This window comes from Halichoerus grypus, chromosome 7 (genome assembly GCF_964656455.1).
Source record: "Halichoerus grypus chromosome 7, mHalGry1.hap1.1, whole genome shotgun sequence".
NCBI lineage: Eukaryota > Metazoa > Chordata > Mammalia > Carnivora > Phocidae > Halichoerus > Halichoerus grypus.
In genome coordinates, this window is record NC_135718.1 from 147,115,006 (window position 1) to 147,132,970 (window position 17,965).

General features: G+C 51.8%; 1 protein-coding gene across 2 annotated transcripts in view; it reads left to right on the plus strand.

Annotated features, from left to right (window-relative positions):
* Positions 1 to 6,275, plus strand: part of RXRG (retinoid X receptor gamma) — a 43,472-nt gene extending 37,197 nt beyond the window's left edge. For both annotated transcript variants that reach the window (XM_036113587.2, XM_036113588.2), the window contains 2 exons: positions 869 to 974; positions 5,785 to 6,275. In XM_036113587.2, coding sequence (XP_035969480.1) covers positions 869 to 974; positions 5,785 to 5,932 — 254 coding nt within the window. In that variant the 3' untranslated portion in view covers positions 5,933 to 6,275. The remainder of the gene's footprint in view (positions 1 to 868; positions 975 to 5,784) is intronic.
* The last annotated feature ends 11,690 nt before the right edge of the window (positions 6,276 to 17,965 follow it).

Sequence of the window (17,965 nt, forward strand, 5' to 3'; positions counted from 1 at the left end):
GGGTAGGACTTAGGACTTTGTCTTGTGCATTCAAATCTCAGGTGGATAGTAGACATCCAAGAGTAGCCGGCCAGGAAAGTCTTGTTTATGAGTCTGGGGTTCAGAGGAGAAGTCAGGACCGGAGATGTGCGTTTGAGGGCTGTCAGCCTCTGCCGGCACGTGGGGCTCTGAGACAGGTGTCAGTGCACGTGGGGGTCAGTAAAGGCTGGGCAGAGAAGGGGGCTGGGGGCTGGGCACTGGGGTGAGCCCTCGTGTCGGGGCTGGGGAGAAAAGGAAGAGCCAACAGGGGAGCCTGAGACAGGACAGAGAGAGGCAGGGAGAGAAGCAGAAGAGGGTGTCCTGGAGGCCCAGGGAAGAAATGTTTTTCGAGAAGGAGGAAGTGATCAGCTTTGTCCAAAGCTGCTGTGGGTCAAGAAAGATGACCGTTCAGAATTCCATGGTAATTCAGGCCCATGCTTCATCTCATGAGTTAGGTTGTTAGTGAGTTGAGGCAGCATGTGAGTGGAGTTGGTTTTTGTACCCCATCTCATCATCCTGTCCGTGCTTAGCACATAGTAGGCACTCAGTAAATGTGTGACTGTAATATTTCTAGAATGATCGGATAAAATGAAACTCTCCTCCTGGGTCAGCAGTGGGTGCCTTTGGCTATTTACAGGGTTTTATACCTTTGTTCCAAGAATCTGTTGGGTAGACTGGGCACAGAGAGGGGAGCTGGGGGCACAAAGGACCCCCAGCTTTGTTTTTTCACTGTTGTTCCCTGTCTGTAGTAACTCTTGGGGCAGAGGCCTGAGTGGATGGGGACAGTCCCCTGTGCAAGGGGGTCCACCTGACCTGTGTCACCCGGGGCTAAATCAGTCATCTTTTCCAGATGCCAAGGGGCTGTCCAACCCCTCGGAGGTGGAGACTCTGCGAGAGAAGGTTTATGCTACCCTCGAGGCCTACACAAAGCAGAAGTATCCGGAACAACCTGGCAGGTGAGGGGGGGCTGGAAGAATCTTATGGCAGCAGTGGTGCGTCCTACTCGCCCTGAATACGTGGCGACATGCAGCAGGCATGGTCTAGGTCTTTCACGTGTTATTTAATCTTTATAACAAGCTGAAAGCTGCTAAAACATTGGCTTCATGAAACCAGAGGTCTTATCTTGTGCGCCGTTCCCCACTCCAGAATCAGAGCCTAAGACGTGCCTGACACGTAGTGTACAGCTTTATTTATTTATTTTAAAGATTTTATTTATCTATTTGAGAGAGAGAGAGATAGCAAGAGAGAGCACGAGCAGGGAGGAGAGGGAGAAGCAGCTCCCCGCCGAGCAGGGAGCCAGACGCGGGACTCGATCCCAGGACCCTGCGATCACGACCTGAGCCGAAGGCAGACGCTTAACCGACTGAGCCACCCAGGCGCCCCTGTAAACAGCTTTCAGTGTAGAATGAACAAGCAAATGAACAAGTGAATGTGGGCCTCATTATCTCCAGTTTCTAACAAGGCACCGAGGCTCCAAAGGGATAAGGCAGTTGCCCGAGATCACGGAGCTGGTGTGCAGTGGGGCTGGGATGTGAACTCAGGTCTGTCTGATTTCAAAGAGCTTGTGCTTTCCAGGCCTTGCTTTCTGCTCTGCCCCATGGAAGCCCTGTGCTAGAAGCTAAAAGCTCCAGGGCAGCCGGGACACGTGACCCCTGTCCCCCAGGGCCATCTGTGTGGCATCTGGCAAGGTGCTAGCTCTGGCTCTGGGCTCCTTGTATAAAGAGGAGGACATTGGTCAGAAGATCTCCAAGGCCATCTACCCGTTTAGGTGTTCTGAGTCGTTAAAAAAAAAAATACTTTTCTCAAATGTTTCCCCCAAAGCACAGCGAAACAAAAGTGTTCCTCCTCGGCTAACTCCAGTTAAATAGAGAGAATGCGCTCCTCAGATCTCACAGAAATCCGAAAATGAAACTGACAAAACTGCCTTAAAGACATTAGTTTTGCTTTTAGGATTCATATTACATGCTCTGAATTCTCACTCATCGTTTTCATTTCTCTGTGAAGTCTAATTTCCGTTTAAGCTGTTTTTTTCTGGATCCTAAGCCAGTATGTATCAATTGTCCAGAAGAAGTCAAGCTCCGGTTTTTACTGGAGTTTTTTATTTAACTCCAAGAGGGTGGGTTTCAGGCCTTCAGTACGACACATATGCAGGTCTTGAGGGGTCGGGAGCCTAAGCTGGGGTAACAGACCTCCCAATTGTCAGTAGTTGAACACGAGAGAAATGTATTTTTGGCTCACCTGTCAGTCCTGGGTGGGCAGTCCGTTCGGAGAGCTGGCTCTCTTCTGCACCAAGACTCAGGGGTCCACTCCTTCCTTCTTGGGGCTCCACCGTGTCCCAGAGCCACATCCTGTTCTGCATCCGGATGATGGAAGGGGAAAGTGTGGGGGAGGAACACAGAGGTGAGGCTATCTGGGCAGACCTGGCCTTGGAAAGGTCCCCCATCCCTTCACTCACTGCCATTGGCTGAAACTCAGTCACATGGCCCAGCGAGTCATGAAGGATTCTGGAGAACGGATGCAGCTGTATGCCAAGGAAGGAGGGTGGACACCTGGAGGTCTCCCCTATACCTGCAATAGGTGATGTTACAGAGCTCTACCCAACAGACAGGGCTGGCTCCTCAGCGCTGGCCGGTGCGAGCTACCTGAGGGCCTGGCAGTGGATGATTTCTACTGAATCTTCTAGCTCGAAGGCCGCATTAAGCATGTTTTTTTGAGCACCTGTTGTATGTAGGGCATTAGGAGTAAGAAGGCTCATACTCATCCTTTTCTTCGAATTGTCTCTAGGTTCTATTATTTATCTCTTAAAAAAAACAAAAAAAACCCTAGGGACACCTGAGGGACGCCTGGGTGGCTCAGTCGGTTTAGTGTTAGCCTTCGACTCAGGTTATGATTTCAGGGTCCTGGGATCGAGTCCTGCCTTGTGCTCCTTGCTCGGTGGGGAGCCTGCTTCTCCCTCTGCCTGCCGCTTCCCCTGCTTGTGCGCGTGCTCTCTCTCGCTCCCTCTCTCTCTCTCAGACAAATAAATAAATAAATAAAATCTTAAAAAAAAACAACAAAAAACCCTAAACCAATCTTCTTCCTTATTATAAAAGCAGAGCATGCTTTTGTGGGGAATAAGGGAAGTATTTAAGAAATAAAGTAGGTAATAAAATGAATCATAAATTTTGGGGGGTATATTTTTTCCCAGTATCCTTGTGTATCAATGCATCTGTACATAGAAGTGTGTATTTACAGAGAGAAAAATCATACAGTTTGGTGTATTGTTTTCCTCTCTTAGCCATCTTAGGCACTTTATCAGATACTGAAAAGTACAACATGATCCTTTTCCGTGATTTTGTAATATTTCACAGGGTGGATGTATCCTTGTGTATTTAGCCCTTGTCCTGTGGAACATTTAGGTTGTCTCTACTGAATATTACTTTCAAAACTTTGGAACTTGCCTGTTCTCCTAGGAACGGGACTACCAGGGGCCTGGGCTGCCTGCTTGTAGGCTGGACGAGGGCAGAACCTGAGGGTGCAGGGGCGGGGTGTAGAGGCTGGGCCCTCTGCGTGTCCCTCGGGCGCATCCCGTGCAGCCTGGACAGAGGGTGACCAGGTGCATCAGGGATGTCACTTGGCTCAATCAGGCAGGTGAGTGTGCGGACGGCTGGTCACCTCCACTTTGCAGAAAGTGGTGGACGGGGATCCTGGCGCCGGGTCGAGGAGAGCTCTCAGCGGTGGAGTGCTGCCACCCCATGGACACTCTTCAGAAGTACACTTCGCAGAGGCCGAGTTCTGCTTTCGGTAGCCTGAACGCAAAGAGAAAATCCGGGAGGACGCAGCGCCTGCTCGCTGTGCGCACATTGTCTCGCGCTGGGGCAGCCAGCGGGTGAGGGAGGAACACGGCGCCCTCCCCGAGGCTGTGGCTCTTCATGGTCGTGCTTATTTCCACGGTCCTGGTCTCAGTTCCCAAATCAGGGGCAGTCAGCAAAGACATGCTGAAGAAACGCTAAGAGCATGCTAAATCCTCGTGTATTTAGCATTTTACATATGGTAAAACTTTGGCATTTTTAGAATGTATAATACATTCTAAATATAAATACATTTTCAGAGTTACAGCTCAGCCTAACTTTGTACTTTGCAGAGAAGCCATTCCCTTCCCCTAATCTCCTGAAACTCTTTCGTGGCGGAGTTAGGACCAGGAGCTCGGCGTTTCAATCTAACCGCGTCTTCCTGCTTGGTGACATCGTGCAGATGCGCTCCGAAGCTTTATCATCAACACTTTCTGAAGGGTTGTGTGGGCCTTGGTGTAGACCTTTAATTTTTCCATGTAAAGAAGTAATGCCTACCTTTTTAGATGGTGCCATTTCATCTTTCTTATATTGCCCCAGTTCCTTAACCCTTCATGGGGTGTGAATATAGAAATATACACATTTTCAAGGAGTATTAAAATTCCAACTTGAAACTCACTCATGAAATAATGTGATGCTCATTGAAGATCCAGCCTAACCAGAGTCTCTGATTTAAGGCCAGAGTGGCTGATATGGTTTTGGTCCTTGTCCTTTTATTGGAAGTTAAGACTTACTGATTTCCAGTTGTTGTTAATAACATTAAAAAATAAGCTTCATTGGCAAAAAGGATTTTGAGAGACGAAGAATGACCACTGAGGCAGGATGAAAAACATGGCAGGTTGAGGGGCGTCAGAGGATGTGCACATGTGAGACGAATTCTGTGCACACTGGCCTCCCTCCCTGTGGTGAACCTCACAGCCAAGGAGTGTGGGCAAGCCCGGGTGTGAGTGTGTGCATGTGTACGAGGACGCTGAGAGCGTAGGAGAATGTGTGAGTGTGTGTAGGTGTGTACGTGTGTGCACAAGCTCATGCATGTGAGGGAGTGTAGGAGTGTGTGTGTGTATGCACCCCCGTGTGGCAGTGGTGAGGGCACATGTGAGCATGTATGAGAATGTGTGAGTTGTATGACTGTGCACGTGTGTGTATGTGTGACACGCGTCAGGCAGGTGTGTATGGTTGTGTATAAGGGTGTGCATGTGGGACTGTGTGTGCACATGTGTATGTGTGACGTGTGAGGCTGGTGTGTACGTGCAAGTGTGCGTGTGTGCCCGTGGTGGGGTTCTGTCGCATGCACACCCACGTGAGAGTGTGCGAGTGTGTGCATGCACGTGTGAGTGTGCGCCCGTGTGTGTATGTGTGACGTGTGTGAGGCCGGTGTGCATGTGTGTGTGCATGTGTGACGGTGGGGCTACGTGTGCGCATGTTCACACCCGTGTGGGAATGTGTGTGGGTGTGTACATGTGTGCACACGTGCGTATGCGTGACAAGTGTCAGGCACGTGGGGGTGTGCATCTGGGTGTGCGTGTGTGCCCGTGGTGGGGTTCTGTCACATGCACACCCATGTGAGAGTGTGCGAGTGTGTGTGCGCACGTGTGTGTGTTGTCTCCCAGCCAGACCACGGCCCCTCAGGGGCAGAGAGGAGCGCACTGGATCGCCCTCTGCTCCGACTGAGAGGGAAGCCGAGTCCACGTGTTGGTAACAGCTGCTTGCACGTCGGTAACAAGCGGTGGCAACGGGGCCGGCCCGCGGTCCTGGGGCGGGTAGTGAGGCGTGAGGACAGCGCAGTCCGCCGGGGAGGTAGGAGGGAAGCTGCCTAGGATTGGAGCTTGCCCCGCTGCCTCCGTGGCCCTTCCCGGCTCCCTCTCCCACCCCGCGTTGGAGAGCAGACCCCCGAGCGGCCGCTCCGGCTCCTGATGCCCCTTCGGCCTCCCTGCAGGTTCGCCAAGCTGCTGCTGCGCCTCCCAGCCCTGCGCTCCATCGGCTTGAAATGCCTGGAGCACCTGTTCTTCTTCAAGCTCATCGGGGACACGCCCATCGACACCTTCCTCATGGAGATGCTAGAGACCCCGCTGCAGATCACCTGAACGCCCCCAGCCGCAGCCCCCCCCCACCAGGACCACCCCTGGGCCGGTGTGTGTGGACCCCCACCCTGCACACGTTCCCCCACCTCCCACCCTGACCCCTTCCTGTTCCACAAATGTGATGCTTACAATAAAGAAACCTTTCTACATGTGCGACTTTTATAGGTGGAGTTTTGTACAGATGTTAAAGGAAGCCCTTCCTTGCCATCTGAGGGGCTGGGGTTCTTTCTGGAAGCTCTTGGAAAAACGAACCAAGCCTCTGTACATATAACTGGTTTAAATTATTTTTTCACTTGCCATGGAAAGCAAACGAGCGAATAATAAAATAATATATATGATGTTGGCACTGCTTGGAGCACGGGGTGTGTTATTGTGCTATGGGGAAGTGTTCTCAGTGGGGGGAGGAGAGCTGTTGGGTGGGGAATGGGGCTGGGGTCCTGAAATAGTAAATCCCATGGTCGGGCACCCTGAGACTAAACCGGGCACAGCACGCTTTCCCTCAGAGCAGCCCCCCCCCCCCCCCCCCCGCCCCGGCGAGATTGGGAAGAAACATGGTCTTTCAGAGTCAGCTTGGTTTTTTGTGTTTGTTTTCTTCCCCCTAAGGATAATGAGTACAAACAGCCTTGTCCTGTTTGGGAGCAACTGAGCCTAAGGCCAAGGGAAGATGCTCCCTTGATGGAAGAAGGTTCTTGGATCCTGGGAGTTGATAGGAGGTAGTAACAAAAGAGAAGAATTTTCTGTTGTTAACCAGCAAAAAGACCAGAGTACACCTGATTTGTTTTCCACCATTATCTGACCTTACATAGCCTGTTCTTAAAATGGAAAGAGAAAACCTCTCCCAGCCTATGATTTCCTGGTGGTCCTGGAGCCTTACTGTTTGCCGGACAGTAAGCTCCTCAAGGGCAGAAACTATGTCTGATGCCACAGTGAGACTATATATATAGCCCGTCACCATCCTGCCATCTGCAGGAATAGGACTTAATGGATACACAAATCTATACTATGATTTACATGACGCCCCCTAGGGTTGTCAGTGTACAACATGAACAACTGCCCATGGCAGTCCTACTTACCTTCTCTGTACCACAGGAACCTGATCTAGGGCCTGGCACACAGCAGATGCATAGTAAACGTGTGTTGTTGAATTGGGGTCCACGTAACTGGAATGAATTTCCTAAAGGGCATCGTGGATGGCAGTTGCCTCGTTCCCCATCGATCACTTGTCCTCTCAGAAGACCCTAGAGCTAACTCTCCAGTCCAAATACATCCATCCATGGTCATACAATTTTGGAGAAATTAAAATTGTTTTATTCCTGGGGAAAGTTTAGGGATCCCTTAGCCTTGGACATTAAGCAATGGAATGATAATCTTAATTAAGCTGTTTTTTTCCCCTTCTCTTTTTTATCTATGTTTACCGTGAACCATGATGAAAATAACTGGAGTGGGGGGAGACTAAGACTTAATCGTAGGCTCTCTGGCCCCCCCTTTCTGCCAGTGTAGCTCACCGGCCACATTCGGCTGCCTTACGGTAACATGTGGCTTCCGGGGGAACTCACCGTGGCCAACCATTCACGGGAGCCCGAGTGCCATTCTGATCCTTGATCCCTGGAGCGGAGTACAGCCTGATGAAGGTGCAGCAGGGTGTCTGCCCATCCATCAGGCCATGTCCCCCAGAACTGTTGTCCTAGAACCCCACTGAGCTTAGCCGGAGAGGAGTAGGCATCTCTCCCCAGGCTGGGTCCATGACATTTGGGGCCCCAGAGGCCATCTCCTTCCTGACCCCATTCCCCTCCCACCCCAAGATGAGCCACTGAATGGATGTTCAATCTTCCCTAAGGCTCGACTCCACAGCAACCACAAGAAGCTTCCCCAGAGAGAAACCCTCCTCGTTCTGCTCACCTCCCCAAGAGGAGTCAGCCGTGGAGAGAACACATTGTCCTATCAATGCTGACTAGTGTTTGCTGAGAGCCACCACCCAGGCTGATGACACAGGTAAACAAAACCAAGGGACTCAGCCTTGTGTTCCCCAGGCTTTTCGTAGAGCCAGGACCAAGGCTCTGGGTGAACGGAGGCTGGATTCTGGACACAGCCCGCCAGAGCCTGCTCCTGGGTCTAGCGGCTGGTGGTCCTGTGTTTGCGGGGAGGCCGCTCAACCTCGGTGACTCCTATTTCTTTCCCTTATTTGTAAACGTCAGTAATAATGCACACCTTAAAGGGGCACCTGGGGGGCTCAGTCGGTGAAGCGTCTGCCTTCGGCTCAGGTCACGATCTCAGGGTCCCGGGATCGAGTCCCACTTTGGGCTCAGGTTTTTGAGGAGATTACTAGAACATCCCATTCCACAGCCTGGTCAGGATCGCCCAACCTACTTCTACATAAGGAATCACCAAGTTGTGGTTTCTAGTTCTGCTTTACACTTTTCTTCTCGTTCGTATCTTCCTCGGTACAGTGGGAATCAGCCCCCCAGCCCCCCAGCAGCACTGACAGCGCAGAGTGTCGGGGGAAGCTTGTGGGAGCCGTGGGGCCTGCATCCCGAGGAAGCTGCCACGCTCCCCCACTAGGGCGCCCGTGTGCCCCGACCACTGTTAGAACTCCACCTCTGATCTCTCAGCGGCTTCACCTCCTAGACCTTCGTGTTTGACTTTGTAAACAGGGACTAATAATGACACCTGTTCACAGGGTTGTCGAGGGAACAAAACGGGGTGATCTATAATGGATACATGGCACGTGGTGAGCTCTCAATTAACTGTAGTTATACTATTATTGATCCAAATATTTCTACAAGATTCCTGTTCTGAAAAGAAAGTCCTAGACTCCAGGGATAAGCCCCGCACCCCATGCCTCACTCCTCTTCACACCTTCATTCCTCAGCCCTCCTGCCCCCCCCATAGGGCCCCCACCCTCCAGGCTTACACTGCATCAGTGTCACGGTCCCCTACCTTCCTCGGATGGTCTGAGTGGAAGTCAGTGAGACATCTCATGACAGCCCTTCATACCCTAGCAGGGATGACTGAAAAGGTGTCATCTGTATGGTAGACATTTCTTGGCCTTGACCACTCCTGTTTGTCCCATTCAGTGAAACCAACCAAATGGCATTTGATTATAATTCTTTTTTTTTTTTTAAGATTTTATTTATTTATTTGACAGAGAGAGATAGTGAGAGAAGGAACACAAGCAGGGGGAGAGGGAGAGGGAGAAGCAGGCTTCCTGCCGAGAAGGGAGCCCGATGCGGGGCTCGATCCCAGGACCCTGAGATCATGACCTGAGCCGAAGGCAGACGCTTAACGACTGAGCCACCCAGGCGCCCCTGATTATAATTCTATGTCACTTCCTTGCTCCAAAATTTTCAAGGACCTCCTCCTGTCTATTAAGCAATGGTGGTCACCAGGGGGCCATTTTCCTCTGCCCCCCCTGCCTGCCCCCAGGGAAGGTTTAGTGATGTCCGAAGAGGTTGTCACAACTGGGGAGCTCTAGTGGGTCGAGGCCAGAGACGCTACCGAACATCGACAGGGCATGGCCCAGTCCCCTACAACAAAGAAGCGTCTGGCCCAAATGGCAACAGTGCTGAGACCGGGAAACTTGGCTGTAAAGCATCGTTACTGGAACAGAAAATCAAATGGGCTTTCCTGTTGTTTTAGAATTTTGGCTAAAGCCCCAAGGTGAGGCCAGGAGGCCCCCAAATGTTCAAGAGGAACTAATGGATGTACCCACACGAACTTACTAAGGTAGAAGAATTCTTTCTATAACTTTTACCTTATATTTCTTCTCGAGCTTGTATTCACAGAAGATTGGAATTTAAGAAGGAAGTTCCTAAGAATAAGGGGTACTTGGGGGCCGTGCTGTGGCTTTATCCCACTCCTCCAGGAGGAGGGAAGGACCCCCACCCCCAGGCCAAATGAGGACCACAGAAGAACCATTTGCTGAGACTGGACCTCTCGGGAGAGGGTACCTGTAGGAAGGGAGGCTGGTGCCTCCTTCCTGGCTGGATGCCTTGCTCAGCAGCAGAAACACCAAGTCACCCTAAAGGGAGTGAGGGAGTGCTTGGAAGGGCTCGGGGATACTTGTGAACATAGAGACTGATGCCTTCCTCTTGACTAGAGAGCTCGGAGGACAGGAATCCATCTTGAGGGTGACAGTGGGACAAGGGGGGGGGCAGCAGTGTGTGCTCACCCCCTCCCCTGCACTTGGTCTGGTCAGGGTGTGGCATTTTCTGTGAGCCAAATTAATACTCTGGAAGGTGGTTGTGCTTAGAATTTCCCAAAGGTACTGAGCATGCGGGTGGCTCAGTCGGTTGAGCATCCAGCTCTTGGTTTTGGCTCAGGTCATGATCTCGGGGTCGTGGGATCGAGCCCTTCATTGGGCCTTTGTCAAAGCCAAGGCAAGGGGGCCCCAGCAATAACAGGCCGTGGGTTGAGCTATCGTGGGCAGTGATGAAGGGCTCAAACAGGGAAGGTGTCGTATCAGACACGGGTCAGCAGAACAAGCTGAGCCATCGGGTGGGTCCTTGCCCCACGGAATGCATCGACAGCACTACCTCCTTAAGAACGTTTCCCCTCTTCCCATCCTTCCCCCAAGGCCCCAATTCCCTGGTGGAGAGAGGGCAGGAAGACCCAAAAGAGGGGGAGGAAGGTGGAGGAAGAGGGAGAGCGTCGTCCCTGGGCCGGGAGTCAGGCCCGACAGGACGAGGCTTGGGGGTCCACGTGAGGTTGATGTTTGCATGGGCCTGGGTCTCTTACCTGCCAGAATGGGATGTTCTGAGCTTTGCGGGAGGTAGTCGGCCAAGAGGCAAACAGCGGAGATCCCGAAGAGTAGGCCTGCAGGCTGGGGCTGGAGGAACAGAAAGCCTTGTCCTGTGTGTGTCCCGCTGCCTTCCAGCGCTTCCCAGTACCAGCTGCACGCGTCCAGACTGGGGCCACGGGCAGGCACCCCTGGGCTTTGCTGTCTTTGCCCCTCAGCTGGGCGCCCCCCCCCCCCCCCCGCCCGGGAGTGAGTGCAGGTGGCTTTGTGCATCAGCTACAGTGATTTCATTTCACCGCGGACACAAGCCCGGGCTTTTTAGCAGGGCAATCGAGGCTCTCCGTGGCTGGGCCCACAGAAGAAGTCGCCAGCTTCCTCTCTCTCCCACGTCCCACAGCACCCCCGCCCCTGGCCGGCTCAGCTCCTCCTGCCGCCCCTGCTGTCTGTCCGCGCTCAGGCCTGGCCCCCGGCTGCGCCGGCCGTACCCGCTCAAGTCCGACTCCGCCTGCAGGGCCAGCTCAGGCGCCACATCCCTCGGGCGCTTTTCCCGATCGCTCCATCCTTGTGGTGTCACATTATCTTGTGTCTGCATTTCGCACACATCCACACTGCGCTTGCCATTATGGGGTGGCGGTACATACAGCCGACGTCCCTTGCAAACGCCTCGGGAACAGACATCACGTCTGATTCGTCTGTCTCCACGACAGCTCTGGACATGGTGCCCAGCCCGAAGCTGGCATTCCATAAATGTTAGGTGGGATTGGTGCCTTTGTCTTCACCCCCAAGATGGCAGCCTGTCGCCAGTAGTCCAGTCCTGCAGGGAGCCCGGGAGCCTCCCCACTGGAGCCACGAGCCGGAAAACCAGCCTCGGGCAGATGTTAACAGAAGGTGTAAGGTCTCCACTGTCTGTCAAGTCACTTTTCACGGGCACAGTGGGCCGTGACCGAAGACGTGGAGGCGTGTTCTTTGCCTTCAGAGAACTTCTAGCTGAAAACAGTACAAGGCACAAGGATCGAGGAATACAAAGCAATGATATGTCCTGTAGCACTTTCGAGTTTAAAAAGACACGTAAAGATCTGTGATTGTCATGTGGCCCGGGAGAAGTGGGCAAGAGAACTTTTGTTAACTTCCTTTTATTTATTTATTTAATTTTTTAAAGATTTTATTTATTAATTTGAGAGAGGGAGGGAGAGTCCAGAGGGAGAGGGAGAGGGAGAAGCAGGCTCCCCTGCTGAGCAGGGAGCCCGACGCGGGGCTCGATCCCAGGACCCTTAGATCATGACCTGAGCTGAAGGCAGATGCTTAACCGACCGAGCCACCCACGCATCCATCGTTATCTTCACTTTAAAGATGAAGAAAGTAGGATGCTGGGAACTCAGAGAGTTGTGCCAGGACACACATGGTGGGCAGTGGATGGGACTCAGCCACTGTCCCTGCCCATACACAGCAAGTGTCCCCCCAGCCTCAAGAACTTCGCACCTATATCCTCACCGAACTGTATATTCTGTGCCCGAGAAATAAGTATCTGTCCACTGAGGGATCGGCATAAACAATGAGCAAATATAAAATAAGGAGGGTGTTTTTTTAAATAAACGAACTTGGACAAACACATCACATTTAGCCTTGAAATCTTCTTTAAGACTTTCGCTGCGATGATATTTTCTTTGGAAAGTTCTCTCTTCCATTTGTCTTCAGAGCTGCTTTAGAGGCCACCTAAGAAACATGATCTCATGGTTCTATATTAAAAACTCATCGAATAACAACAGGGACAATAAATACCCATGTGACCCCGATTCACACTCGACTCCCATCTACCCAGAACCTACTCTACACCAGACCCTGGGCTCAGTTACTTTCATAGCAGCTTTATTTCCTCTGTTTAATAGATTCAGCTCTGGATGATTTTTGGCTGTTTCCAAAAATCAAATCTACTCTCTCTGCTAGTGATAATTTGCCATCACTGATGTCATTCAAAAGACTGGGGCTCAGGCTCTGAAGGTTCCTTCCCCCAAATAAGGTCATAAACCAATAATGTCTTTCCCCCCCTGGGAGGAAGATTGGGGCCCCTGATGTGGAATGAATTTAGGGCATTCCTGGGAGGCACTGGAGGGGGGAGTGGAGTGAAAAGCACGCCCCCCCTTCCCCCTAAGGCAGGCAGGGATGGCGGATCTGGGAGAGGGAAGCAGAGGACTGGGGAGCCAAACGCTTTCCCAGCCAGCCTTCACCCCGTTCCATGGAAAACTCCATGGAAATGTCTCCCATGACAGTGTTGGAGCACACAGCCATCTCCGACCACACTGGACTGGCTGGGGTCCAGGCCCCCGGGGGGAGCTCCGCGCGGCCGGTGCAGCTGCGGGGATTCCTGCGACCCGCCCAGCCCCCCGGGACACCCGGTGCCAAGCTCGTTAGGCGCGGGCGCCCTCTGCTGCCGGCTCGGGGTATCACCCCCCACCTTCCTGGGAAAGAGGCTTCCAGGAGGTCTGGGAGGGACAGAGTTTTCAAGATGGAAAACAAAAAGAAGAGTTTGAAAAACGAGCCTCAGGGAGACTCGGAAGGTCAGATATGCCCCTGGCCAGATGCTCACTCAGTGGAGTTTTAGTTTCTGCGCAAATGGGCTCCAAAGAGGAACCTCAAAGAGGGAAGAATGCAGAATCTCATGGGGAATGCCTAGAAGCAGGAGCGGATCTCAGCCGGGAAGGACCACCTCCTTCTCAGCTGCCAGCCCCTCACCAGCTAAACACCAGCTAGATGCAGACCTGCGACATCTGCCACGTCACCAACATCACACGTGAAGTCGAAGGGTCATGCCACAGCAGGGCTGGCTCAGCGGGTCACCCCTAGGCGGCGCCGCGGACGCTCCTAGGACAACACCGTCCGCCCATTAGACTTCTTCCTCAGAGGCGGAGCGGGGCCCTGGGAGCGTGCTTGTGTGTGCGCTTCCAACGGGACTGTGTTTCAGGGAAACGTTGTGTTCTTTGCTTGTGAAGGCTGTGAGCCGCTTATCCTGCCAAGTGTGAACGTGCTGCCCTGGCCCTTCCCGAGTTTGCAGAGCCAGATGCACGTTCCCAGCAAGTGAGGTCACCTGCGTCTCAGCTTACCTGGTGGAAAGAGAAGAGGACCAGGAGGCTGAGGTTTTGCGGCAGCCCCTCGTCTGACCCTGGTAAGGTCGCTGGACCCCTCAGGGCTTCGAATCCCTCGTCAACGAAGTCAGAGGTTCTGACAAGATGATCTCTGAGTTCCTTCCACCTCACTGAGCCAGTCACGTCTTTTAGAACTTGATGGCTTCTCTATTCCACAACCTTCCATGGAAGCATGGGAACACCCTGAGCTCTTCAGTACTGAGCCCAGAGAAAACCCTGGAAGATCCTATTCCTCAGAGAGCTCCGAATCTGAAGGATGAAACAGGTTAAAAACTGTTAAATTATTTACTCGAGCACTTGCTATGGGTTTAGTGCTCCATTAAATGACAGAGGTAGGAAGGTGGTTCCTAGCGCCAGGGAGACAGAATTAGTTTATCCTTCTCAGCTGATGGCGAAGCCGACCATCCAAAGCACCTCTTTTGCTTAATTTTTTTCACCTTTTATCTTCTCTCTCAGATCGAAATCCTCCCAAAGGTAACTATTTCTCATGTATTTCTAGTAGGTCCTTGAAAATCCACCTTCCATTTGTTACTTCTCCAGATGACATCGATGGGAATTACATAGTACTGTTCTATGTGTTTTTAAAATGTACATAATTGTTTTGCTATCAGCAAACTCTGTGCTATGCACTGAGATCGATCAGTGATGCTCTAGGTAACTCCGGCTAATTCCTCCTGCCTGCGGCCCAGTATTCCAGTAAAATCCTCAGTGGCCTGTAGTTCTCTGCCAGGATAGGCATGCTTGCTTGAGTCTCCTTGCTAACTTGTGTAGGAGTTTGTCTGGGGCATACCCCAGGAATAGGACTTGCCTACATTGTAGTCACATACCCACGTCCCGAACACATCCACACTGCTCTCCGAGAGGTTGCAATATACATCCCATGTCTACACGTCTACACGATATATCCCATGTCTACATGTACTTCCTAGCATTTGGTAGAGGTCAAGTGATTAATTTTGTGGGCTGCACATCAAGGGAGACCTTTCTCTGAATTGCCTTTCTCTGATTAGTAGGAAAATTGGCCTTCTCTCAGGGTCTTTATTAGCCTTTCAGATTTCCTATTCTGTGAGTTACCTATTTGTAGTGTTCTAAGGGACTCGACCAAATTCTTAGTGACCTGAAGCCCCAACATTCCCCATACTGATTTATTTTTTTATAGGAAACCAATGGGCTCAGAACATTGTTCCTGTTCTCTCTTCACTCAAATAAATCACAGCAAGATTTATATGCAACTTCCTCAGAAAGGTACATTTCACATCTTGGCAACAACTAGAGTACATAATGCGTGTATACATCCTATGAGAAATTTGGGGTCAGAACTTGGACCGGCTTGCTATTCCGCACAGCTGCTGGAAAACAGAGAGGAGCCTGCCTGTTTGATGAGCCTCAAATGGCCAGTGGGATTTTGACGGATCGTTATCACCGTCAGTCAGGTCTACCCTAACGGGCGTGCGGGAATCACCATCTCTCACATTCAGAGGCAGACACATAAGCACAGGCAAAGCCCCCTAAAAACTGGGGAAGGATCCAGTTTTGCTTGGATATAGGGAAACAGAAATCTCAAGAAGAATACTGACACATGTATGGCAAATCTGAATGCTGTATGATAGCGTGTTGGGTAGAGAATAAACGGGGGGCTGAATGACAATTTGGAAGTATCCTGAAGTTTCTGTTTTGCTGCTTATCTTAATTGGAAGTTAGGCTTGGCCTCGAGGGAGTTATTGCCTTTTTTTAGCCAAATGCCTAATATTTGGTTCCTTCTTTGTCCTTATTTCTATTGTATTTCTTGACTTCTTGTTACCAATTGGCAGTTTATTTTTATTTATTTATTTTTTTGAGAGAGAGAGAGAGAGAGAGCATGCACATGAGAGAGAGCATGAGCAGGGGGAGGAGCAGAGGGAGAAGCAGACTGTCCCACTGAGCAGGGAGCCCGTCGTGGGGCTCGATCCCAGGACCTTGGGATCATGACCTGAGCCAAAGGCAGACGCTTAGCTGACTGAGCCACCCAGGCGCCCCAAGCAGCAGTTTTAAAAATATTCTCTATATTACACCTTTGAAAGCTATGGATGTTACAAGTAGCTTCTCCCAAACTAATACTACTTATTAACTTGAACAGAATTTTACTTTTGAGGTAGTAGTCAAATCCATTCCCCTACTTTAAGGCTTGCAATGCTGGAGTCTTGTAGGAGAAGTTCACCCCAGAGTTTCAGAAACACTTTCTCGTTCTGAAGTAAGTACAGAGTTAACCTAATGAGAGACTCAAGGAGCAAAGTACCTGCTCTGTAAGTGGTAGATTTGGCCTGGAGAACAAACAGGCCTCTCTTCCCACATTCCCGGACCCACAGCACGGGTGGGGAAGCTGGAGGAGGGACACGGCCGGTGGCGAGAGCAGCCCTGCTCGGGTCCGTCCTGTGGACCCCGGGAGCGCATGGCTCACTGCACTTGAACACGCCCAGGTCCAGTTAGCCGCTCAGGCCTTCACTCATCCACCTTTTGGATCCACCCCCCTCGAGGGGGGAAATGTGGCTGAATGTCTGCTCTCCCCATTCTCACCAATCAGACTCGTCATCTTCCTTTCCACGAGGAGAAGCAAGTGACAGGGTGGAAAGGGAGGCCGAATGGTCTCTCCCAGTATTTCTACTTCCAGTAAAGTAGCAGAAGTCTTGTGTCTTTAGGTTGAGAGGGAAATGTGAGATTAGGCACAGAGTAAAACAAGGCCTTTCCCTAGGCAATCTGAGTAGCTTCCTATTACAGTTGAAGAGAATGTGGCTCAGAGAGGTTGAGTAACTTGCCCATGGTCACACCGAATGTGTGACCACGTGGGACCAGCAAGTAGTGCAGCCAGAATTAAACACCAGTGCCTAGAGTCTGCCTGACCGTAGAGACAAGCTCGTAATTTCTCCTCGGTTACCCCAGACAGAAGGGCGGACTCTGACCCCCTCCGTGCTCTAGCGCTCTCGAATCACAGATGCCCATGATATTGGATCGTCAGTGTCCGTCTCTCACAGTGGCCTGGTTGTATTGAGAACTTTACTGCTGAGAGCCCAGCGGGCAAAAGGGCTTGCCCAGAGCCACCAGCGAATTGGGGCAGAGAGTGGGCATCCACCAAGCGCCTCGCGAAGAGTTCTGCCTCACTGCTGGATGCTTTCAGCCTCGAGCTAGTGCTCCAAAGAGGACCACTGTCAACAGCAGAAGACCCAACACAAACCAACTTGAGCAAAAAGGGGAATGTATTGTCCCACAAAACAGAGAGGTCTGAAGGCAGGGCCCCGAGCACCCGGACGGTGCCTCCTGGACTCCTCACACCGTCTCCAGGGCCTGCCTTTCTCCTTGTTAGAGCCATTCTTGGCAAGGGCGACCGAAGATGACTCCTGGGAGCTCTGCATGGGAATCCCTGCCGGCCGGTGCTCACAGCGGAAAGAGAAGGGTTTCTCTCCCCACTGGATTCCCGGGGAAAGCCTGGCGCTCACAACCTCTAATCTGTTGGAACTGAGTTCCGGCTGGATACACCTGTGGGGCTGATGCCAGGAGCGGCGACCCCTGAATCACACGGGCTGAGACGGTGAGGCAGTGGTTTCCCAAAACGAAAAGGAAACTGAGGCATGGTCCCCCGGAGAGGTGCGGGGAGGCGAAAAAGCAAGGTGTCAACACAGCCGGCAAATTCAATATGCGGTCGTTCGCGCATATTTCTCTATTGCTAGCCCCCTCCACTCCCAGGCCACCCGTATGGGGTGCCAGACATGGGGCCGAGGGCCCTGTGTACATCACCTCATTTCGTCCCCGGTGCGCTTCTGTGATGTGGGGACCACCATGATCCCCGTTTTCGTGATGAGGCTCTCAAAGCTCAGGGAGGTTCTATAACTAATTGAAGGTCACATGGATAGTAAGGCACAGAACTCAGGAACGCCTTGACTTAACTCACATGCCACTCACCACTGCGTCTAGGGCACAGAAGGCAGCTAATCCCAGGGAAAGAGGACCCCCTGCATTCTGCAGATAATGTAACCTACATCTCCCCCCACCCCTCCCTCCCCCCACTGTAGCACAGAGAGCACAAATCCAGACTTGCACTGCCTGTGCTTTCTTTTTAGAAATTCTGGATTTCCGCTCCACTCACAGACACTTCCTCCCTTGGAAAAGGCTGACCACCCACATGAGAGG